The 25,841-nt window shown below is 36.9% G+C and overlaps 2 protein-coding genes across 3 annotated transcripts in view; one reads left to right on the top strand and one right to left on the bottom strand.

Moving 5' to 3' along the window:
- Positions 1-421: 421 nt before the first annotated feature.
- Positions 422-10,884, top strand: LOC121419561. The gene is made up of 7 exons (XM_041614017.1): positions 422-492; positions 1,414-1,700; positions 5,426-7,095; positions 7,915-8,079; positions 9,734-9,901; positions 10,140-10,307; positions 10,565-10,884. The coding sequence occupies exons 1-7, from the start codon at positions 422-424 to the stop codon at positions 10,652-10,654; spliced, it is 2,619 nt and encodes an 872-aa protein (XP_041469951.1). The 3' UTR covers positions 10,655-10,884.
- Positions 10,885-14,872: 3,988 nt separating this feature from the next.
- The window catches only part of LOC121420173, an 87,716-nt gene continuing 76,747 nt past the window's right edge, over positions 14,873-25,841 (bottom strand). For both annotated transcript variants that reach the window (XM_041614720.1, XM_041614719.1), the window contains 9 exons: positions 25,431-25,724; positions 24,076-24,279; positions 23,034-23,174; positions 22,104-22,247; positions 20,329-20,478; positions 19,067-19,417; positions 17,708-17,954; positions 16,956-17,129; positions 14,873-16,184 (listed from right to left, as the gene is read on the bottom strand). In XM_041614720.1, coding sequence (XP_041470654.1) covers positions 16,040-16,184; positions 16,956-17,129; positions 17,708-17,954; positions 19,067-19,417; positions 20,329-20,478; positions 22,104-22,247; positions 23,034-23,174; positions 24,076-24,279; positions 25,431-25,724 — 1,850 coding nt within the window. In that variant the 3' untranslated portion in view covers positions 14,873-16,039. The remainder of the gene's footprint in view (positions 16,185-16,955; positions 17,130-17,707; positions 17,955-19,066; positions 19,418-20,328; positions 20,479-22,103; positions 22,248-23,033; positions 23,175-24,075; positions 24,280-25,430; positions 25,725-25,841) is intronic.

The following is a 25,841-nucleotide window of genomic DNA, read 5'->3' on the forward strand; positions in this document are numbered from 1 at the left end:
TCAATAGTCGTTTTGATTATTGATTCGCCAAAGGGCGTTCCACTGTTATACCCAAAGATTTTGCATTTTCGAGAAGAAGAAAAAGTGAACTGGAACAAAAAAGGCTGCAGCTTTGTTGAGGGTCAATAATTAATGTGAAGTAAATTGAATACTAGTACTCGATTATCATAGATTCTGCTCTTGGCCTGGACTTACGAAGAGCTGGATTATTAGCGCTAGCGTTCCTTTGATGGATTGATACTCATCCTCACCTGATTATGTGCATCTCACATGATTATGTGATAAGTATCTGATCATTTACAAAGGAACAGTTTTCTGGTATTTGGTATAATAAATTTTCTCCTTTTTAATCTATTGCAGAATTCGCTTGGCTATTGCAATTGTTTGAATTCCTGTTTGAATGAATATGGAATTTTCCACCATGCATTGGCTTCTATATTTTACCTTGATCATGATGAGATGTGGAGATATTGAGGTCAATCCTGGACCAAGGTTAGTATACAAATAATGCACAGGTAAAAATTTATTTCCACAAATTTATTTTGACATATCACTTTGCATCCACCAATTACTTATTTACCTCTAAACAAAACTTGGTATAGATGTTTAAAAATGTGAAAGTTATGCCATGGGATTTGAGACGTCACATACATAAGGTCAAATCAATATCACGTCTTTTTTTTGCTCAAGATGGGAGAAGCGCTCAGGTAATAGCGCATGAGAGGGTGCGCATCCCCTTGAATTTTTCTGTTTCTGCATATGGTAACTCCCGTAGGAACTTGGCAGGACAGCATTTTGCTGGTAAACGCCAAGCTGGTATATAACCAATTACCTATAGGAAACATTTTTACGTCTAGGCTAATCAGTCATAGTGGCTGACCTTATAGACGACAGATATTACTCTGGGACCTTTTCATCAAAGTGGAGCATGGCAGAGTGAGGATTCGAACTCACAACCTTGCGATTATGAGTCAAATGCTCTAATTATGAGTCCAATGCTCTAATTATGAGTCCAATGCTCTAAAAGCTTGACCACACGACTTTAAAACATCACCCATGCTCAGTTTTACGACCTTGACTTGAAAAGAGTAATTAATATATCATCCCAGAGTGAATTACAAGATCATATTTTATTACCATAATTAGCTGCAAGATATTCATAAATTGCAACCGTTAATAAATATGCATCCATTACAAACTTGGAGGAGGGAGTAAGTGAAGGGGAAGTGGGTGAAAATGGGAGCTCAGCAGGATGCTATTTTGTGGCAGACATTCCGCGATCATCGTTGGGTATAATTAATGTTCCCTGTCAATCACAATATTTTACTTATTTTCGAAGGTGGTGGAAAAAAAATTAACAGGTAAAAGTAACATGACGTCTATGATTAAAATATTTGTATTTATTTCTGTCAGCTCTGTCACCGAAGAAGAATTTTTGAGGTTGGCCCAGCTAATCCCACCGAGGTACTATAAAGATGTAGGCATACATTTGGGAATCCCTGATGCAGAACTTGATCATATCATTGTCCAACATTCATCGGATTACAAAGATGCATTGATGTCAGTGTTCATACGGTGGAGAAATGAACAGCGTCCAGATGAAGACATCAGGGCTCTTCTTGCAGAAGGGTTAGAAAAGAGTGACTTAGGGGGATTGTCCAAAGAAGTTCTAGCCGGAAATGGAATCCAGAGAAGGCCAGGTGAGGGAATGATAATATCCGATAGACAACATGACTTACATTGCTATTGCATTTGTTCATGTAAGCAAGCATTCTGAAAATGTTATCAAAATCTAACAAGATAACAAGGTTTTGGCGCCATTTTTCACAGTTATATGCGATGAGAGAATTGATGATTTATGTAGCTTACTCACTATTTCTTTTGTGTTTTTTATCATACCATATTTTTATTTTTACACATATGGCAATACGGAATGAACCACCAAAAGGTTAATTCAATGGCAATTCCACAAGTTGAGGAATGAGTAAATATTTCACATTCCAATGATGAAAACAATTAAGACATGTTGTATTTCATATAAAAAAATACAAAAGAAATATGAGGAGGTATTACCAATGGTTCCCTTATTTGCATATACTTACCAGGATGTGCAAAGATACGGCCGTTTTGCATTTTATGAAAGTTAGAAAATTTCTTATTTTCCATTTAATATTTTTTCCTCTTTAAATTCATTTTTTTTGCGGGGGGGGGGGGGGTGGGTGGGCCACTTCCAAATTCAGCTTTGACTATTGAACCGAGACTAAGAGGATAACGTATATTCTAATACAATCATTTCTTTGTCATCATTTAATTCATAATATGTTGCTTATATTGCCATCATTATTTCATACATGTTTTTTAATCTTCTTTGAAATACTGAAGATGTCGCACAAGCAACCGCAACAACTTCAAGACCATCGACTTCAACAGGAGCAGCAGGCATGTCAGCACCACCACAGTATGTATTTAACAAATCAATACTTTAGTTGGTTTACACATTAGAGATTGGACCAGATCGTTTGCATCTTTGAAAAAAAATCTCTCTGTCTTTAATCCCTAAGAATATAATGGACACAACAATATATAAACTTAAGTTATGAAACGTCATAATCTGATATGTTCAGGTGAATAAATTGGAGTAACATTTCTATTTATTATTTAATTACCGAAAATCACTGGTTGTCTCTACAAATGAGCAAAAATATTTACTTCCAGAATCAAATAGACATTCTGTAAAGTATAATAGGCCGATAAGAATGTGCTAGTCGTAGGAATACAGCCCAGGGATAGATTTCTTAAAAGATGAAAGATTAGTTTTCAGTTGTGTGGCAATTTTTGCTGATAGTTTATGCGGTACCATACCCAAAATATCTCATCCAAATGTCATAGTCTAGGAATCCTGCCATAGAGGACCTCTGCGCTCCCCATTTTGTGATAGAAATGGAATGATGCGTGTCATGCATTATTTCTGGCTTTTTGCGAGTTACTCTATGTATGGCAAGTAGTTAACTAAAGTGATTGTTAGAGAAACTTTTTAAAGAAAGGATTCTGTTAGATGTTGTGTCCCTCTGAGGGATTAAACGTTCTCTTCCATTAAAGTTGCTAAATAAAATAAAGAAAATGAATGGATGGGGACACGTCCCCCTCCCCACAAGATAACCATCCAGAGGTAAACACTACATTCAACTGTGTTTCTTTGTAGGCAAAAAGGATTGGCAGGGCATTGGGATATTGTGGTGCTAAAGGAAATTCAACAATTTATGTCTGCTACAGCTTGTCATAAATGTTGTCATATATTTTGATTTTGAAGAGAGTATACGCATTTATAAATTCACATATTTTTTGTGTGTGCCAGAAGAGGAGAGCCAGAATTTATAACAAAAGTTAAGACACCCACCAGAATACCAATTCTGTCATGTCTTTCAGAAAAAAAAGTAACATACACAGAAAAAACAGTGTTCAGAATACCACCTCAGCCATTTAAAAAATATTTGTTATTTTTTCATGCACAGCTAAATTGGTTACCCTGTATAAAGATGTGAAATAAATTAATGAATATAATGGACTAAAACAATCCAGATCGTCAAATATCATAGGCCCTACTCTCAGATATTAAAATCAAGATATTATGGGATTGTGCAATATGATGATAATAAAACATGATATTTGTATAGCGCACTCTCCATCTTGATTAGATGTTCAAGGCGCTCCAGAGCAGAACAACAAAAACTATCTACATATAATACATGTCTCAACAATAAATCAAAGTCTATCAAAAAGCACTCTTATACAGGTATTTGTATCTATTATAATTTTTTTATTCGGGATAAATAAAAATGTAAACAACTGTAAGATACAAACATAATGATAAACATGATAAAGAGAGTCACATGGATGCTGGGATAAGTAAATAACTACAACCCGGAGGTCTTCATTTCCAATTCATGTGAATTCACTAAATATAACATCCATGTAATACAGACTTGTAAAATACAACTATAAAGTTGTTGAAGATCACACCACATTAGAATGAAACGTACAATCAAAAAAAAGGAAAGAGAAAAAAGGAGGAAAAGGCTACCCTTGGTACGATGGGGCTCACAACAGTAAAATAAAAAAAAAACTGTAATGCGATTACGTACACACACTGACACAATCTGGATGAAGAGGTTGCTGTGCAATAAAATGATTCGCATGTACCTACAAAATTATTGGCATATGACAAAAAACAACAGAAGTACTTCTCTTCGATAATTCCATTAGACCCTATGCTGAGACGCCATCATTATGATTTGAAAAGAAAAGAAAACTACCCTCCACCGGCAATATAGGCCCTATGGCCAAAGTCAAGTATTATCGATACATTGTTGTACACTTTGAATAAACATGATCAATAAGTTTAGGAATAATGCACCACTTTATCATTTTTCACAATAATCATACAATATTGATATTTCTAATTCCTTTTACAGTACCGTCAGTGAGGAAGAACTGTTGATGTTGTCGATGGAAATTGGACCTACTTACTACAAGAGGGTGGGCATTAACCTGAATATCTCCTTTGTGACGCTTGATCAAATAAAGAAAGACACACATGATACTGTTGATGCGTTAATGACAGTATTCACAAGATGGAGGGATAAGCAGCTTCCAGACACAAACATCAGGGCTCATCTTGCAAAGGTTTTACATAAGAGTGGTCTAGTGTCGCAGTCTAGCAAACTGATTGGGGATCTATTGACAAAGTCAACAGTTGAGGGTAAGAAGAATTTCAAGATGGTTCCTTTCAAGAAATCAGTTATTTTATTTTAAATAAAATACTTCCCGTTTAGGCTTTACAACAGTTTGAATCAGTGATGCTTTTGCTTGCAGTCTCAATGACAATTTACTTTCTCTTTGACATGGAAATATATAAATTACTTGGAATAACAAATCGGCAGCTCTTGGAAGCATGTTAAGGTTATCAATTAAAGAAGGAATCAGAGTACCAACTTTTGTTGAATCGATTATTTTAAACTGATAGTAGGAGTCTCAATTCGGTTCAGAATCTTGAGCAATGCCGCTTTTGGAGGCGTAGAACTTCCTAACATGTTTCACTCACTGGCATGATTTCATTCATACATCATGCAAGCACTTGGAAGCTATTTAGTTGGATTTCCCAAGGTCATTTTGTGATTATGACAAGACATTGGATTACATGAAGCATTTTCATTTTCACGTTAATATCTGGTTTTGTGATAAGGTCTTTGGTAGAAAAAAAAATGCTATGATTGTCACTGAATTTCCATTTACTTCAATTTACTTTCACTTTATTGAAAAGTTTCAAAGAATGCAGCAGATATTAGGCGGTAAGAAGCTCATATTATGTCTATGAATGTATCATGTGATTTCAAGGTTGAAAGATGTGACCCTATCTTTTTTGCAGGTGAACCCATGGTAATCCCAGGATTAGAGACCCAAGAGCTTTCCCCTGACCTGATCAAGAGATGTAAAGATGATCTCCAATTCAAGTACAGGACTAATTTCTGTATGATAAGAGCTGATCCACTAGATCCTAATTCTATCGTTCCTTTCAAAGAAATGTACACAAACCTTTTCCTGGAAAAGGAAAATAAAAACGAAAAGAGTCAAATTGAGTACAAGGATCTCTTTAATCTTAAAGTCAATGGAAAGTTCCCAAAACGAATTATGGTCCAGGGAGAGGCAGGGGCCGGAAAAACAACATTCTTGGCTAAGATTGCATGGGACTGGATGAACGATAGTCCAGATCTGTCAAAGTTTGTGTGGTTACTTCTTATCCGTCTGCGTGAAGCCAAACGATACACGATTGGTAGGATAGTCAAATCATACCTCTCAAAGGACAACCCAGCAGCAGCCTGCCAGATCACTGCGTACATCCGTTCAAATCCAGACAAGGTATTCATTGCCTGTGATGGATTGGATGAGTTTAGTGGCAAGATTATACAGGACACTGAAACCAAACAAGAATTAGAAGGTGCTCAGCCAGAAGCCAAAGTAGGATTTGAAACAAGTCCAGCAACTGCAAATTCTCTTGCGAGAGGTGATATTGTAGTTGAAGATGTTCTCCGCTCAGAAGAAGTTCGTGATTGCCTCGTCATGGTGACAAGCCGTCCATGGAAGGCCAATAAAATTAGATGGAACAATAATTTAAGACCGCTATACACATTCATTTATGTGGAAGGCTTTAGCAGGGAAAATGCAAAGGTTTACATTCGCAATTATTTTAAAGACACTGAGGCTACAGCAGATGAATTCATCCAATTGTTTGAAAGCAACGACATCATATCAGAGAATATGGCGCCGTATCCTATATACATATCTATGCTCTGTCACATGTGGGGAGAGATTGGTGACGCCAAGAAAGAAGAGTTGAAGTATTTACAAACCTTTTCTGAAATATTCCGTGAAGTGTTTGAATTTCTCAAGGTGCGTTATGTCCAGAAAGAGGTCACAGATTTAAGCAGCCCATTATTCAATACACGTCGCTTTGAAGTCGAGAAACTCATGGAACCAATTGCTGAGGTTGCTTTTTCTGGACTACAATCCAACAACCTTCTTTTCAATGAAGAAGATCTCGGACAGATCCCGGACTCTTTGAAGACAGCATGCAACGTAGGGGTGTTAACACAGGAGAAAAAACTGTCATCAATACATGACAGGAGCAGTGCATTCTTGCAGTCAACAACCTTCTTTCCACATAAACTGTTCCAGGAGTACATGGCTGCGGTCTATCTTGCTTCTCTGTATGATTCGAATCTCATTGAGTTTAAGAGGCTGTTTGAAGAAGTATTGCTACCTAGGAAGGAAGAGTTTAAGTATCTCCTGTTCTTCACTGTGTCACGGGACAGGAACATTGCCGAATATACCACCACGTGTCTGTTACGACAGTATACCTTAAAGCAATACGACGACCCATGGCAGGCGATGAACTTCTTGGTTGATGTAGCATTTGAGAGTCAAGATGAGGATACCATTGCCTTCCTAAGGAATTCGGTATCATCTAAGTTGATTATCAATGCTGAGAATGCACACACTGTGGCTGGTTATGCATACACTGGGATATATTCAAAAGCAGTAAGTTGAATATCTTATAAAAGACACAAAAGTCACCACTATTTGATCATATATATATATGTATATATATATATATATATATATATGTATATATATATATATATATATAGATATATATATATATATATATATTTAAACCTAATTTAATTTTTTGGTTTAATTAAATGCAATATATCTTTAATTTGCAAGTTTAATCTGATAAGGAATGCATAGTCTGCTAACGGCTACAAGCATAAGACAAACATGATAAACCAGAAAAAAAATCATTTCTTTCAGTTTGCTTTCTATTTGCTTAGTAACAAATATGAACAAATTGAAATCTTGAATTAGACTAAGAAAATGTCCATCCTGTGTATGCACATACATGTATATGCAATATTATTATGTAGAAAAAGAGGAAACGGTGACAATTTCTACCCCTCCGGTATGAAAATGACAAAAAAGGGCTTCTTAAAGGTCAAGTCCACCCCAGGAAAATGCTGACTTGAATAATAAGAGGAAAATCAAACTGTCATAGTGCTGAAAATTTTAACAAAATCGGATGTAATATAAGAGAGTTACTTTCAAAGTATTTTAATTTTCACTTTTTCATTAATGGTTAAGTCATTAAAACAAGGGAGGGACATGAAAGCTTTGTAGGCTGACTTTCGCATTTGTATAATATCAACTGGATCTTTCTTCACCATATCCATAAAATGTATAAACCGCTGTTTGACTCTTGCAGAATCCAAAGTTTCAAGTTATTCAATGAGGCAATCTAAATATTAAATAATGCAATCCTATTGAAAATGTACTGGTGATGTATGGCTCTACTTCCAGATCAAAATAGATTTTGGTACTTTTGGATCTCGCTACGGACCGGGTATATCAAATGAGGTTGCACTGATGGTATGCTCAGCACCATCTTTAACGAAAGTTAAACTTTGGGGGATATTTCACCCTACCTTCTATGACACTCTTGCCCAAGAAGGAAGGAAAACCAAAGTAAGTAGAATTTCATCGTATAGTTCAGAATTGATGGTCAAGTTAATTTTAGGATAAATTATGATAATAACAACAATAAACAGTGCTATTTAATAATTATAGATTATTTAATACTATGTACTCATAACCCGTATTGCTAAGAGTTTAATGAATATGTATGTATTATAAAAGTTGTTTACATTGGTACTGATATACTGTGTGACAGAGTTTTGCAGTAACATTCATAACAAATTAATGGTCAACCAGCTGAAAAGCAGATGACATGAAAGAAAAAGGCTATAAAATAAATCAAATGCAGCATACAGTATAATCACATTGGCGGTTGGTGATAGAGTTATATGCTTGGATCTGGCGTATCGACTGACACATGACTGACACATGACTGAGGTACAGTGTAGCAGTGAGGGAAGCAGGATGGGCTCCATGACATCTGCTCCGGCGACAATTGCTCCGATGAGAAATCTAACATAAAACCTTACCCCTAAAACTAAACTAATCGTAATTGCAATCCCCACCATGCTCACTCCAATCCTATGCCTCATGAGATATTAAGATCGGAGCAATTGTCACAGGAGCAAATGTGGAGCGTTGCGGCCCAGTGGATTAGTCTTCTGACTTTGAAACAGTGGGTCGTGGGTTCGAATCCCAGCCATGGCGTAGTTTCCTTCAGCAAGAAATTTATCCACATTGTGCTGCACTCAACCCAGGTGAGGTGTTGGGAACCCGGTAGAAAGAAAGGCTCCCTGAATGCTTGAGCGCCTAGGCAGCCCAGCTAAAGCCGGGGTAATAATAGTAACAGGGCCCACTGGGAGAACAGTTTTCAGAACTGAAGTTGCTTCCCTGGGTAAATATACCTATATTATTATTATTATTATTATTACACTGTATGTCGTTTCACCAGCAGGGTGTTAAACTGGGGCCAATCTTTCAACCCAGTTTCTATGAGGCCGTGGCAAAAAGGGAAAGAAAGCCAGCTTATGTAAAATACAACTGATAGTTAAAATGGAGAAGGACAATGTACATGCATTTAAAATATATTATTTTTGTACCCTTCGGATAATTTTAAAATAAAAAATGAAAGATAAATTTATATAATAATAATGATAATGATAGAACGTTGAATTTTTATAGCATTTTTAAAATCCAGATTTTGTGAGGAAGTAAAGCTGGTGATATTCGCAATTATCTTTCAAAACAAATCACTTTTTAGTTTTCCAGTAACTTGTGGCACTACAGGTCGCCATCAAAGGCTCTAGTGCACGTTTATAGAAATTCCAAGCTACATTAATTGTGACTCCCGATCCTTTTTACCTCCATGGTTGTATATACTCCCTTCAGAAGTGTATACATTATAAATGCGTAGCCCTAATGCAGTCTACAGTGCAACTTTAAATATCTTTATTCCTATATATGGACCCTAAGGAAATCATATTGTGTTAAAAAACACACTTATTATATTCTTGATTCAGTATACCTCGGCTGTATCATGATCATGTGTTCGGATATGTAGTTTGATATCATATTCATCAGTTTCTTTTTCAGTCATACAATATGACCGACGATCTCCGAACCAAGCGGAGGGATGAGAACAGAGAGAGAATATGATCATGCTCTCATGCAGTTTAATGATCATTGTTTGCACAAAATTATGTAGGTCCATACTTTCGAGATAAGGAATTTTCAGCCTCTATCATCAGCCTCTTCACATCAGCTAGCAGAAGCTATTTGCTCCTTACCTGACCTGGAAAACCTGACACTAAAAGGAGATGGTTACCAAGAGGAGTTTTATTCTCATCTGAATGCAAAGGCTTCAACCCTAAAGGTATGTGTGTTTCTATTTCTGTTTCTACTTGTACCATGTACAAACTAAGAAGCAATGTTGATGTAATATCACTGATTGATCCATGACGACCGTCCTCTCTGAACTTGTGCCCCCCCCCCTCCACGCTAATCGGTTTGACGCCCATGCTACAGTTTTATTAAAAGTATTACATCATGGTCATACCATGTGATAATGTATGTTTAGTTCATCAATGTACATGATGTATGTACACTTGCAGGTCCATACTCTTCAGATTATGATGGATAAGGGTCTATCATCAGCCTCTGAATGTCACCTTGTAGAAGCATTACGCTCTCTACCAAATCTGATTAACCTGGAACTCACAGCGGTTGGTGACCAGAAGGAGTTCTGTCGTCATCTGGTTGAGCAGGCTCCATTCTTTAGGGTATGTTTACTTCTTTGTTATACCAACACCATGTTTGAAAATATAGAATAATGAAAACATGTTATTTGACTTCATAGTGTTACTTTTTATACTATTTCTGACAACTTATAGTTCTTTGGAAAACATCTGAATGGCTTAGGAATAAAGTACTGAAAATTTATAGTGTTACGTTAAAAAAAAAATCAAAACTGCAAAATGAGAAAATTAAATGCATTGTATATGACTGTCTCAAATGTTGCTTCTATTCCTTCCCTCAGATCAACGAAGGAAAATTCAAATTGAATGGAAAGCTTCACAGGGATCTTGATTCATTCGTAGAATCACTCACTTTGCTGATGGAAAAATGATAATCTAATCAAGCTCTTTACTCAGGCTGATACAACCCAGATAATTCCTAGACTGGTCATGAAATTGCTTATTACAATGGGCCTCTATATATATATATAAATAACAAGTCATCAACATCAAGTATCTCTCCCAGTCTGCTTAATTGTCAGATATAGGCATTGCTTTCACAGAATACCTGTTGTTTTTTTCTTCCTAGAAAGTTTGTGACATGTCAAACAAGCAAATTTTAATTCGGAAATTGAGTTGTCGCTTAATGCACTACATTTACTTATTTCAAGCCTCTACTCATATCAAACAATGTACAATACAAACAATGTCTAATACAACATTATTTGACATAATTCTAACAGGTTTCGAATGAAACTAGGTTTGTACATCCTGGAGAAGTATTATTCGTATGTATTCCGAGTTGTTTAGAAGTTGTACAAAATGTTGCCAGAAGGCTTATCAGCAACTATCAAATATTTTATATACATGTACATTCTTCCACCAAGCTTTTCATTATCAATATTTTATATTTCTTGACAGCATTTTGTTAAATATTTCAACATGGTTTTCATGTAGCCCTCCTGGCTGCTATTGCTTCAAGCATTTTTCTGAATAATCTCTGTAGTTTACCCAACTAAACCGTGTCACATGTTTTTAAACATGACTATCAATCTTTGCCAGTCTCATTTATCTCTTTGATTGTCAAATCTAAACTACAGTGCGTATCAAAAAAAGTTTACACTTAGAAAAAATCCTGTAAAATTATACATAAGTGATATCCTGAAGATTTTCCACATTTACACATTGATACAGATCCATTTAAGAAAATGACGATATAACTGTCGATAAATCTTTCCGCTTGAGTGAACACCACTTACTTTTGAAAATTTAGTGAAATATGATTTGCGCAGAACTTTGAAATAGTTATGCGAATAAAACTAGACCTTAATCATGAATAACACGTGGAATTTAGCTAGTAAAATTTATTCGAAGATATCTTTTACCTTTTTTAACTTGTTTCCTTGCCAAAAACACTTCTAAGAGTGCATTGCGCCCCACCCCACCCCCCACACACCGAGGCCATCATGACGATAATTTTATTTGCTTTACACTGAGCTGTAATTTACATGAAATGGCTTAGGCTTGATTTTCATTTTGCTAATCATTGTTAAGCTTGGGAAAAGTGTGGAGAAACAAGTATTAAATGAAAAATGAAATGTAAACCTACTTTAAATAATAAAAACTTCGTGAAAAAATGCTGGAGATGTCTGATATAAACTTTTGTTCAGATTCAGTAATGTCCTGAGATCCAGCTGGCACAAAAAGGGTAAAGGTTGTGCTTTCAAGGTGTTGAAATTTCCATTTGGGTGGCAAAAGTGTTACAAAATGCTTGAATGAATCCGTTTTATTTCAATTGACTTAAAGAGCAAGGGAAATGTAGGAGAAATGTTTCACAGAGTAAGTTTGATTTCGCCATTTCCCCTTGACACAGCGTGAAAACGAGCATTTCTGCGCAAACAGATTTCTGCGAACTTTACAAAAATGGACAGTGCTCACTCAAGTATAATATTCTGTCAAAACTTTTACTTTCATTGGATAGATGAGACCCAAACCCAAGATTTTATGTGAAAAAATTATCCACACGTTGTATACTTTTTAATTCTCAGGGCTTTTTCAAAGTGTAAATTTTTTTTGATACGCACTGTATATCCATTTATATCCTTGTTATGAGGTGAAGATATTGACTTCTATTGATTTATGAATGAAATACAGAAACTCCAGTGAAATTAGTAGATTATTTCTAGTAATGTTGAATATTTAAGTGCAGTGAGGCGCGGATGCAAAAGGGAAATAATAATAATACAGTAATATAGATGGATAGGGAAATATAGAGTTATAATGGTTCTCCAGTCATTTCATTTTTCTACACGAAGTTCTATACAACTGAGTATTGTCTGCAGTGGCAGTACTCACTAAAACTTTGCTTACGAAAACCAAACACATCGGGATTGAAGGAAATGTATCAACTACATGTATATGCCTTTGTATATAACACATGGGTACTGTGTATTATACCTTTCTTATGAAATAAACAAGATATATCCTTATTATAAATGAAAGGACATCAGGTGTATTTTGTTTTCTCATTATCATGGCATTTTAACAATCACTTTGAAACAAGATATATCTTTATTACAACTGGAATTGCATTACGTGTATTGTGTTATCTGATAATATGGCATTTTAGGAATCACTTTAGCAATCACTTTGCATATGCTTTCTACAACACCAATAATCTTTTGCCAACGACATCCTACCAAAGCAGCCTTTGTCGACAATCGGTCAATCAAAACAGCAGTGTCGTCCAAGACTGGACAAATGACATATTTGCAGATATTACCTAGGCTATGTAGATTCGAATCGGTGATAGGTCACCACGCCATCACGTGATTATAGCTCCGAGGGTCGCATTTGTTATGTTAGGTTTTGACGTCACCTCAGAGAATATTAATGCATTGTATTGTCAATTGCTGCGTTATATTCACTAAGGTGACGTCACTCGCTGCTCTGAGTAGTTGTTGTTGTACATGCTATTGCTTACGCGTCGATTGCATGAAGAATATGTTTGTTTTATTTTTCAAAAGTAATAATACTATGGATGATGATCAGAGCTGCCATATTGTAAACATTTCGAGTTAATTAAAAAGCCATATGATCAGTACAGATTCTGATGGCGAATCTCCATAGACAATCTGATATAATAGATATTGCCTGGTCTATCTTTTTAATAAATAACATTTCCACTCCCCTCCAAAGTTATATTTTACCCTTGGGAGAATATTTTCCATCAGCGCTATGTGCTTCGGGCAAAATATGATCCCTTGGGAAAAATATATCTCCGTTGGGGAAATGAAATGATATATTCAAACTCGAGGTAGGCAGTATCTGTGTATTTTTCATCCCGTCAACTAAATGTTAAGATCCAGTCCACCAACTTTCGACAATGACCCCTAAGCTGTACACTGTGATTGGCAGGCATTTTCAAAAATTCTGAATACAGAAAGCAATTGTGAATTGGATGCTAAAACACGCTATTAGCCACGAGTGCCTCATGTCAGATCTTTACGTACATGTATCAAGCCTACAATTGTCCATTCATGTTAAATGATGGCGGTAGTGTCACACCTCAACGGTTTAGCCGGCCTAATGCCGATGTACTGTACACACGTTCCCAGCTGTTTTCTCCTTAAATCTATTTTCTTATCAATCGTGCAATTCTTGATATCACGAATTGCATTTAGTGAACACAAAATTTCAAGGACTTATTTTTTATATATCGGGAATCATTTGTGTTAACAAAAGGCAATTGTATATAAGAAATGTGATTGAGTTAAGGGCTTGCCATATCCTACATGTAGGTATGGCGACAAAAGCTTGTTAAATAATTTATGCGTTACACCCCTAAGAATCAAATTGTTATTCAATCTCTAGTTCACAGTTCACTTGGATGAAACCTTTCAGTTTTGTCTTGGCTAATTCTCAATCAGAACCAAATTAGCCTTTAAAGCGGGAATAAACAAGCATCGGTAATAGCGCCACCTGAAGTTCTCAACTACCCCCATCTCGCCACTGCCCCCATCTCGCCAGCAATAATGCATCATTCTGAGCTATGTAGACCCACTTGAATGAAAACACACTAATTCACCACTCAATACATTCATACCACACTAATTATATTCAGGGGCAGAAATCTCTCCCAAAAGGTAGGGGGGACAAGGGGCTGAAATGTTAGGTAATTTCGAACAAAACAAATTTGACCCCAAAAAAGAAGGTTATCATCCCAAAAGTAAGGTCATCTCGTGCGAAATACATGTTTTATTTCAATTTTTGAATGAAGTGTTCCTTTTTACCGCAAAAGACCAAAAATAGAAGGGGGACATTTGATTTTGTTTCCCCCTGGGATTTCCGCCCATGATTATATTACCAAGTAGGAACACAATAACTTTCTTCTCGAAAATATTTAGTCTCCATCTATGCATGAAACTATAGTATTATTGATGGTTATCTGAAAATGTCTTTTTTCAAGACGAATTATCTGACCACACAGAGTATTGGTCTGATTGCTATCCTTTAAATCCCCTTTCTTGTTTCAAAGTGAAGTAGTTAAATATGAGCTACCGTAAATCTAGATTTCACTCCATAGAAAATACAAATAATAGTTCACTAACTATCATGATCATCTATTTATTAGTTTCATCATAACGCTGACATCTTGCAAACTCATGTCTCTATATACAATCAGTACAAAACACTTTTTTGTTGTGATTAATTGCCTATTCTGTCGTCATGATAGGTAAAAACTCAAAATCATTATATAAAAAACAGTATAAAAATAACCCCAAAACGTTTTTTTCATACATGTACGGAGGTAAAAGACGCGAGGTATGACATATACAGATGCATAAAAAGCTTCATGAAGGCGTTGGTGAAAATCTGTATTTGGTTATTGGAAGATCTAGTTAAAAAGCAGTGCATACTAAGCATTATCTAACCAGGGAGTTTCTAACAATAGAACTTTCAAAAACGGTGCATATAATATATTATCTAAAACCAGGGCGTTAAGAGGTCCCAGCTCGTAAACAGATTGCATTTAAGGTTTTGTCTAGCATCAGATCTGTAAAAAAAACAGTGCATGGACATAAGTATTATCAAACATCAGTAGATTAATTTAAGATCTTCAGAAGTTGGTTGACTTTGTTACATTTTTTTTAATTCACAGGAAAAGCAATAACCTTTTTGCCACGGAGGTCAATCCATGCCTCCGCACAGTAGTGTAATGAATCATACTAAATTTTGAGGGGTAGGACATACGGTGTATGGGGAGATATTCTAACTTGTTACAAATTAGCAGACAAACCAGCCCCAAAATTGTATTTTTAAAATGAAAATTCTTTAATATTTTTACATTTTTCACTGCATTTCCCTCCATAGATATAAAATGTAAACCCAATGTCAACTGGATTTTGTCATTATCCTAATTGGTTTTCAATGGAGTACACAGATCAAGTGGTTTTGGTAGGGAGATGGTTGACTACTGAACTCTTTGATTTCCATAGGCTTTTTACTGGAACCACCAGGTTCTAAATAGGTCAACCTGTTGACTAGTGAATAGTTCAATTACTAAATGCAGTGTATAGAGACCACTTCTTATCAGAACTCCACGTGTTAACCTGTCGACGACTGAATTATTAAATGCCCATGGGAATCATGCAGGAAGCACCACTTGCTACTAAGCAATGGGTTAACCTCTTGACTTCTGAATTCTGTAATCAGCTTTGTACATGGACCCCCTGGTTCCAAGAGGAAACTGTTTAATATGTAGTATGAAAATAGAATTAGAAACCAAAGAATGGATCGGCCTGGTGGAAGAGACATTCTTCGGGAGCATTTGGAGGCAAGAAATCACTGCCGGGTCCCTCAAAACCATCGACTCCAGCTTTCATACACACAACCAACGTAGAGGGCAGGCTACCAATACACCTGAAATGAAAAAAATGAGAGAGAATGATATTACATCATATTGTATTACATAATATAGTGAAACCATTAACCTATCAACAGTGACCACACAATGTGGCCCTTATACAATGTACACAGGTGACTACTAGCTAGAGAGAGGTTCCTATGCAGACAAGCTGCCTTCAAGAGAATCGATTCGGTGGTCATTATAGACAGATGCCTGCTGTTGATCAACTTTTATTGGCACATTAAAAAAATTCGCTGCTACAGTCATGTTTTTATACACACATGGAAATCAGTTTTAACGGCCATTACAATGAGGTTCTTAAAAAACACATTCTGCCTTCACATGAATCTCTTCCAGTGGCCATAATAGAAAAATGGCTGCTATAGCCTGCTTCTTATACACACATTCTGCCTCCATAGGAATCAGCTTCAGTGGCCATAATATAGACAAGTAGCTCATAACCACACTTTGCCTCCATAGGAATTGTTTTTATGGCCATTACATTCAATTGGCTGCAAAAGACAGGTTGTCACAAACACAATTTGCCTTCATGGGAATCGCTTTGTGTCCATTATAGACAGGGGCTTCTTTAGATAGGAGCCACTAAGACAAATGTTCACATAATATCAAAGTGGTAATGGACTAAAGGGTAATTGGACCAAATGAGGTGTAGTCAAACTTGTTTTCGACATAATGGAATTGGGGTGACACCAAACATGCAGTAAACAAAGTGGGTGCAGACCACATGGTTAGTACCTTTAAAGTCTAACGAGGGGGGAACCTACCTGCAATAGTCGTCTCGACCATCGTTATCCTCATCTTTCATGTACCATGTATTGGAATAGCCTGGGTCAAACCATTCAACTGAGGGGTTGGGTGAAGTGTAGGCGAGCAAATCATCTTCTTCAGACCCAGCAAGAAGACAAGACAGGAATGGCCTTCCTTCCGTGCGTACAACCCTACAAACATGTGCAAGAGCATAAGCAACGAAAGTCTCACACAAAATAGGTAATTATTATAAAGATCATACCTTGGGCACCTTACAGAGAGTTTGATTTATTTATTTCAATCTCAACATAGTCGCACATACAGTTACACTCATCCTTTAAATATTATTGTCAATAATATATACTTGAGTTTTTTAACTGGTAGATTTTCATACTAAAATATTTTTTTCTTAGAAATATGTTAGAATGGAGGGGAATGGTGAGAAGCCAAGTTTGGAGTTTGAAATCTTACATATGCTCTGAAAATAAAAAAAGATTCTATGTTAATTATAAGAATTTGATTAAAGTGAATTGCAATAACTTCTTGTTGCATAACTGAACTTGGTGGAAGTTTAGGTTGTACACTTAAGGCATATTGTGTTAAAATAAAACAAAATAAATACAAAAAAAATTAGAAACTGCATTGAAGTAGTATGCCATTCCACCACTAAAGTCTAACTTTGTTCTGTAGACCTATATACTTGATAACATAAGAGACTCCAAAGGTTTTTTTTATTTCATGGCCAATTGCAATGTTGATGTACATGTACCTGCAGAAGTCGTTGGGGGCACCCTGGCCTTGAACATCGACCCAACCACGAAACATTTGAATCATTCCTCGGTCTGCTATGGCGTAAGAGCGGCGGAGAAGCTCCGTAGTGTTACTGTTGGTCATATTCTGCTGCATAGGAGATTCTGGCATAGACTGTGTAACTGGTGTGGGAGTAGTTGCTTTGTTGGTAGTGGTCTGGGTGATACTGGTTGGCTCTTCTGGGGTAACAGTCGTACGTGTAAGACCTAAAAAACAAAATGTAAGGATCACGGTCATCATGAAGAACTCAAGTGACAATCTTACACGGACAAGCTCTCCCTCTCTCTAACCCTTTGCCACGCTGTGGACCATCAGTTGACTTTTTAAAGCTAATATCAACAATAGATGTAACATAAATTGATTGAAGAAGAAAGATCATTGTTCTTTTTCTCTATCAGGAGCAACAAAATACTGCTGGCAAGATCCATTACTGCTACTCTTCATTCCTTCTCTTCCTCCTTCTGCTGATACCCTGGACACTGATACTCAATCCTGTTGCTGCTGATAGCTGATACTACTGCTACAGCTGCTGCTAATACTGCTACAGCTTATGCTTTGATCATCTGCTGTTAGACAATGCTGGATCTGTGCCTGCTTCTAATAATCCTTCTCTACTACCATCAATTATACTACTAATAATACTATTACTCTTACTAAAGCTACTCCTCATGATAATACTCAATTAGAATCCCCCTGTATGCTGCAGCTGATACTACTTCTACTAATGCTGCTGCTTTTATCGCATGCTATTAAATAATGCTGGATCTGCCCCTGCTTATACTAATACTTCTTTACTACTACTACTACTACTATGGCTGAAGCTTTCTTCAGAATAGTACTCCTGGAATGGTATCAATTGCTGATGTTGGCTAAATTGTCATGAAATGGGTCTATATCCCACCGCTGCCACAAAAAGAAACATTCTGAGGCCCATAACACAAAGCCTAGCAATCTTCTACAAAAGAATTTTTATGATTGATTCAATTGACTACAATGTACAATGGATCTTGAAATCAAAGATCGATTAAACACTGATCTTCATGTTATGGGACCAAGCCATTCAGAAATCGTTTCAAGGAATAAATTTAGGAAGACCTACGTGAATATCATTATAAATGTCAATGGGTGACGTAAATTACTGTATTAACGTTGGAAGCACAAGCTTGATTGCCACCTTAACATTCATCCTAGGGTTACACCCTCATTTAAGTTTGGTGCCGTGTATGCTGAAGTAAAAATTGACCTTACTCCAGCACCAGAAGGTCAACACTTAAACTTGAAATCATTCAATGTGAGTAAATGTGACATGTTTACTGACCTTGTGGTGGAATGCAGGTGCCATCTGCCATTGAAGGAAAGTTACTGCACTGGGCTGTCTCTGGCCATACATGCTGTGCACCCATGATGAAGACGGAGCACTCTGTCATGGCTGCCCGACATAGCTCCGAGCATGGCAAGGTCAATGCATCCCCACACGATGGGAAGTAGAGCGAACAGACAAAGAGGGGTAGGTTGACCGGTGAGCATCCCAAGGCTAAGAGCGGTAAGAACTGAAACGATGCAAATTCTGCTTCTGTCGTTGACATGTGACCTAGAGAGTTTGGGTAGATGGATTCCGAATACGGCAGGACCATCATGCATTGCGCCGATTCAATAGCCTCGCAGGTTCCTGAAATGATTGTATAAAATAATACATTTCCACGTAAAACATTCATTCACGTTTCCATCTTTTCTAAATAATAATATAACCACTGACTCTGCGCAACTATATAAGGATATATATATATATATACATCTATTTTTCAAGTAGAATTTATTAATAGAATTGCACATTTCATATCACATTTATTTCACATACTTTCAGCTGTTGTTAATGTTGGTGAATAATCCTTGCTTATAACGTGTGATACAGTGAAATCAAATTAACCATACAAAAACAAAGAAAAATAATTAAGAAAAAAGCACACCAAACGTAAGGAGGGCGATCTGAAATATAGGCCATTGCAGGAATGCAAAATAAGCTGGACCAATAAGCAATTACAGGTGCCTTATTGACAAAAATAATCCCCCATTTGTTTTCAAGGTTAAATTGTTAATTTGTCTATTGCCAACTCGTCCATTAATCACATGGTCTACATTCATTTAATCAAATGCCATTGGTCCAACAATTTCTTTGTCTAATCACTTATTTGTCTAAAACCATTTCGTCTCATAACCAGTTGGTTTTAACACCTATTTTCTTTTTACTGATTTTGCCAAATTAACATTTAGTCCAATTAGATTATTGGACCAAATGGTATCTGGACTAATTGGCTATAGGACCAACTGGTTATTAGACGAAATGGTGAGTGGACGAAATGTCAATTAGACCATGTGGATAGTGGACAAACTGATGGTAGACCAAATGGTGATTGGATTATCTTGCTCCCTATCAGAATACCTTTGATCGTGCTGCCACTAGTTTTCTGATTAATCAAACTTGTATTATATCTATTGTCATATCAAAATGTTGCATGTGGTATTTAATTATCTGAACAGCATCTAACTTTCAAAGAACAAGCAATGCCGTATGTGACTCACTGGGTAAAGAGATGGCCATAGAATGTTCCTCGCTATCTAGTCTACAAGAATAGACACCCATGTTTTCTGCAGAGAGAGAAGGGATGCTCAGAACGGCAGTCTGTGAACCAATGTGCTCACTGTATGCAACGCCCTCATTGGCAGGAATATCTGAAAGAAAAGAAAATATTGAGATAACTGGCACCATGGAACAGAAAACATTATGATAGTCAACTCATTTAAACATTTCTACTAGCTTACAATCAAAACACATCCCATCCGTATTAATGAAGAGTTTAGTTGCAAAAGGGGTTAGGCCCACTCTGAGAAAATCTTTTTTTAAAATTCTCCCATATTGCAATATTCATATGCGAGACTGAATTTTCATGATACCCTACCATGAGAACATAAAATTGGGTATAAAATAAATCTACCTGTCTTCATATTTTTTAAGATAATCTTTTCCAAAAGAAATCTATGTGGACCCAACGCCTTTTGAAAATTTTTTTTTTTCTTTTCCATTGTAGTTCACTTTTTAATAGGAATTCAAACTTTTCTTTGGTATCATCTTATAGAGCTACTACAACTCTTGAGAAATAAAATCAAATTTGATGAAAAATGGACCGAACCCCTTTTGCAAGTTTGCAAGTCATGTAGACACCTATGTGGAAACTCCGATCTGGAACTTTCAGATGGCAATGTAAATAAAATGCTACTCAAACATGTACAATTTTTTATTAACAGATCCCCTATGATACAAATATATTGTGTTGAAGTTTTCCAAGAAGAACTTGCTGCATATTGTCATTGTCCATTACTAGCAGGAGTTCACAGATTTTAATTTACAAAATTTCAAATTGTGTAATTGCGTCACAAATAAACACTAGATTATTCCCCTTCATATTATATATAAAACATCTTAATAAGTAGCTATTCTTTGAACAATGATAAAATAAGATTGTAATACCACTAGTTTTAGTGGAGACTGGTTCAGCTCTAGGTTATCATTGAGATTGTAATACCACTTGTTTTGTGGAGTCCAGGTGCCCCCTATGATTCATATGATATTTATAAAGTTTGGTGAGAGAGGCTTTAGCTTTCTCTTATCTACTCAAACCTCTCTTTTTGACTACTACTCAAGCTTTTTTATTCTTTGTGGTTCACAGTTCTTTTAAAGAATAAACCCCATTTGCGAATGAGATTCTCTACTTTCTAACCTCTACTTTCTCGCCTAACAATTTTAGTCCTCTCCAGCATTTTACACATGGTGTAATAAAACATAAAAAACATCTGCAAATGATAATGATTGTAATAACACTATTTTTTATGGCGACTGGTTTACCCATAGAATTCAGCCAATAGATTATAATAAAGATATGCATCCATTTCACTTCTACCTTTGTCTACCTTCAGTACTTTTCAGGATTTTACACATGGTGTAATATAATGTGAACAATATCTGTGAATGATAACGATTGTAATACCACTAGTTTTTATGGCGACCAGTTCACCCATAGAATTCATCCATTAGAACACTATAAAGATATCCATCCATTTCATTTCTACCTTTATCTACTTTCATAAATTTAATTACTTTTCAGGATTTTACACATGGTGTAATATAATGTAAAAAATATCTGTGAATGATAACGATTGTAATACCACTAGTTTTAATGGCGACCGGTTCATCCATCCATCCCTTTCACTTCTACCTTTATCTACTTTCATAAGTTTCATTACTTTTCAGGATTTTACACGTGGTATAATATAAGGTAAAAAATATCTGTGAATTATACCACTAGTTTTTATAGCGACCGGATCACCCCTAGGATTCATCCATTCAGGTCGTCTGTCAGGTGATGATGATGAGCAGTGTGCAGTGACTGGGGATCCTTTTTCTTTCTCAATTCTTCCCTGGCCTGGATGTAAAGTAAGTTTATCTGGGGGAAAAAAAATCAGCATTAGATGTTACTACGTACAGTGTCTCATATTCCAATTCAGTGACATTACATAATTCATCACTTTATTTGACATTCAATTACCCAATAGGAAAACATAAATACAAATAAAGAAATGAAGAATGAACAAAGTTTTGATTCTTTGTGCAGCACATTTCTGAATTATGCTGTAGCTAGGTCTACACTAATAGTAATGAGAATGAATGACAATATCATATATTTAAAATGTGTCATATTTTGAATTTGAATTTCTATAAGTATTTAACAAAAAGCACATTACATTGGGTGAAATTAACATTACATAATAATAGCTTACACCCTTGACACTATTCTTATTTAAAAATTATTCTGAGCACAAATAATGATCCATTTATGAATTCTGGCTAGAATTATAATTAAAAATGGATCCGAACATGACTTCACATTTTTGCGCAATGTTATTTGCATAATTCCAGAACTGCGTACCTGAAAAACGCAGATTGTGTCTTGAAAGTTGCCAGAGAATGGACTTACCTGGTACAGCTTTTTACATTGCAGATTTATCACAAAAAATGTTGAGGGTGTACAGATATGAAAACCCCAGGACTTTTAGGGTTAGGATGGTTATTCAAAGAATGAGAGCCAATAACCATGAAGTTTATTTATTTTAGTTGATATCCAAGATTCACTTGATATTCATGTGTGTGTGCATATTGCTGTATTTTCTGGAAACCCTCATCTTTCCCGAGGTCATGGAAGATTTCCCCTTTTATCAAATTTTCTCCCTACCTTTAGAGAAGCAGTTTGCACCGGCTGCTGATGGGAATTGAGCGCAATCCAATGTTTCAGGCCAGTTGAATCCAAATTTATTCATCAGTGGCTCACATCCAGAACGGGCAGATTCACAAAGTTCCCTACATGGTTTGATTTCTAGGTAGAATGAGAAATAAAAATATTAATTTACTTCTTACATCAGGTCAATTGTAAAACTTAGAATATTTTTCACGTTGGTTCTGAAGATGTCTAACTCAGTGGCCCAAAGTCACAAAGGTGGTTTTTAAAACCCTCGTTTGAACCAATGGTTTATGCAGATTTCCTGTATAAATTACGCTTATTTATTTATTTAAAAACTATGGCCAATGCTGATGCGCATTTCTGTCACAGTGCGCCAAATTGACATCTGTTGCCATGATTAAGTATGCTATTTATTTGTGTCCACTGTTCATTTGTGTCCACTGTTCATTAATTCAAAACAGTGGACTAATGAACAAAAAGGCGTGCTTAACCATGGCAACAGGTGTCGATTTGGTGCACTATGGGAAAGTGCACATCAGCATTTGACATTTTTTTAATATACGCGGAAAAGAAACGTGACTTATACCGGAAATATACATCAAGCATGGGTGCAACTGAGAGTTTAAAAATCTAAATACCAACTTTGTGAACTCGGCCAGAGTGTTTGTAGCTTTTGCAAGATATCACTACGTCAGAGCACCCTTTTTCAAAAAGAGCAACCGTCCCATTCTCCCCCGATGAATGTGGTGTGCAAAACAGGTACACATTTTTTCACATTAGTGAATTGTTCATAGTACTTATTTCATAATTTATCATCCGTCTCCTGTGCAAGTATGTTTAGCAATCCCAGTATCAGATAATCTAAGAATTAGACCATCTGCTAGTAGACCAATTGGTTTACCCATTGTGACGTTAGATGACCCGAGAATTAGATCATCTGCTGGTGGGTTTAGCCATGATGGTGTTAGATGATCTGAGAATTGGACCATCTGCAAGTAGACCAAATGGATAGAATAATGTTGACGCATCTACTAACCTTGATCGCTGGAACATGGTGGCATATAGACGGAACAGAGAAAATCTTGAAGATCTGGAGAACACTGGACCTGCACTAATGGTGCAAACTGATGGAGCTCTAAAGCGGCATCTTCTTGTCTTTCATGATTGAGATGGTTGGGGAACCTTGTGTATTCATACTTCATGTTGGCACACATAGCAGTAGTAACTGGTCCGCAGTCATCTGTATACATAGGAATTATTTCAATTCTAAGCTGAAGTAGATTTATTGTCAAAACCAATGTAATAAAGTTCAAAAAGATAAGATACACATATTTCTAGTATAACAAGTCTACACCTGGGGGTGGAGGGGAGTAGTTACACACCACTATTTGTGTTCAGCCTGCACATTTGTTAAATACATTCAAAACTGTGTGGACACGCGTGGGTAACATATACTGAGGCACATCCCTAAGATTACTGTGGAACCTCAACCTGTTTACTGTGGCATCTTTGCATGCTTTGTGTGAAACTGACCCAAGATGACAGTGACATTGCCCAGTGATTACTATGGCACTGCCCATGTTTACTCTGGCACTGCCCCTTGATTACATTCCCCTGCTTACTGTGGCACTGCCACCTGCTAGCTGTGGCATCTTGGCAAGCCTAATGTGGCACTGCCCAAATTATACTTTGAGATCTCCTAGTGTTCACTGTGGCACAACTCCTATTTACTATGACACCTCTCCCAACCTACTATGGTCCAGCCCCCAGCTTACTGTTGCATCGCCAATACTGACTTTGGCACCACCCCCTGTTTACGGTGGCATCGTCCAATGATTACTATGGCACCGCCGCTGGTTTCTGCGGCACTGATTTGCCCCATGATTGTGGCACCGCCCCCTCGCTTACTGTGGCACCACCCCTTGCTAAATTACTATGACACAGCCAACCTTCCCAAGCTTACTGTGGCACTGCCCAAAGATAACTGTAACATTTCCTACTGCTCACTGTGGCACCGCCCCCTCTTTATTTTGGTATCACCCAAGCTGTGGCAACTCTCCCTCCTTACTGTGGCCACTCCCTGCTTACGGTGGCATCTCACGGCTAACTGTGGCACTGCCCCAAGATAATATCTCCTACTGCTTATTGTGGTACCGACCCCCTATTTCCTGTGGCATCACCCCATGCTGTGGCATCTCCCCCTTCTTACTTTGGACACGCCCCCTGCTTACTGTGACATGGACCATGCTTACTGTGGCACTGCCCATGTTCACTGTGGAACCTCTCTGTGCTTACTGCGGCACCAATCCACACATATTGTGACAAATTGCCTTGTTATACTGCGGCATCACCCCATTCTCCATTGGGAAACAACCCCTACGTAGAACTTACCTGAAACCTGAACGTATTCCGGAACCATGACATCAACATACGGACTGCTACCCCACTCATTGAATGATCGCACTAATAAGGTATACTGCGCCTGCGTCATGAGATCAACGGTTGCCTCATCCTCCGAATCGATGACAACGGTCCCCTCATCATCGCCATCCTCATTGAAGAAGGTGACTTCAAGACCATCGAAGCTGACGTTAGGAATGTCGGGTTGCTGAAAGAAGATTTGTGCTTGAGATACAGCTGGTCTGGTTATGTTCATAATGACAGGGGCAGCTGGGGCACGGACATCTGAAATGAAACAAGTGGAATGCCTCTGGCCGTCTCACCTGCATCACGCGGTTCAATATAGCAGCAGTGCTCACTTTGAATACTACTCTAACTCGCACAAGATGTTCAGTGATACAT

The sequence above is a fragment of the Lytechinus variegatus genome, chromosome 8, assembly GCF_018143015.1.
Source record: "Lytechinus variegatus isolate NC3 chromosome 8, Lvar_3.0, whole genome shotgun sequence".
Lineage (NCBI taxonomy): Eukaryota > Metazoa > Echinodermata > Echinoidea > Temnopleuroida > Toxopneustidae > Lytechinus > Lytechinus variegatus.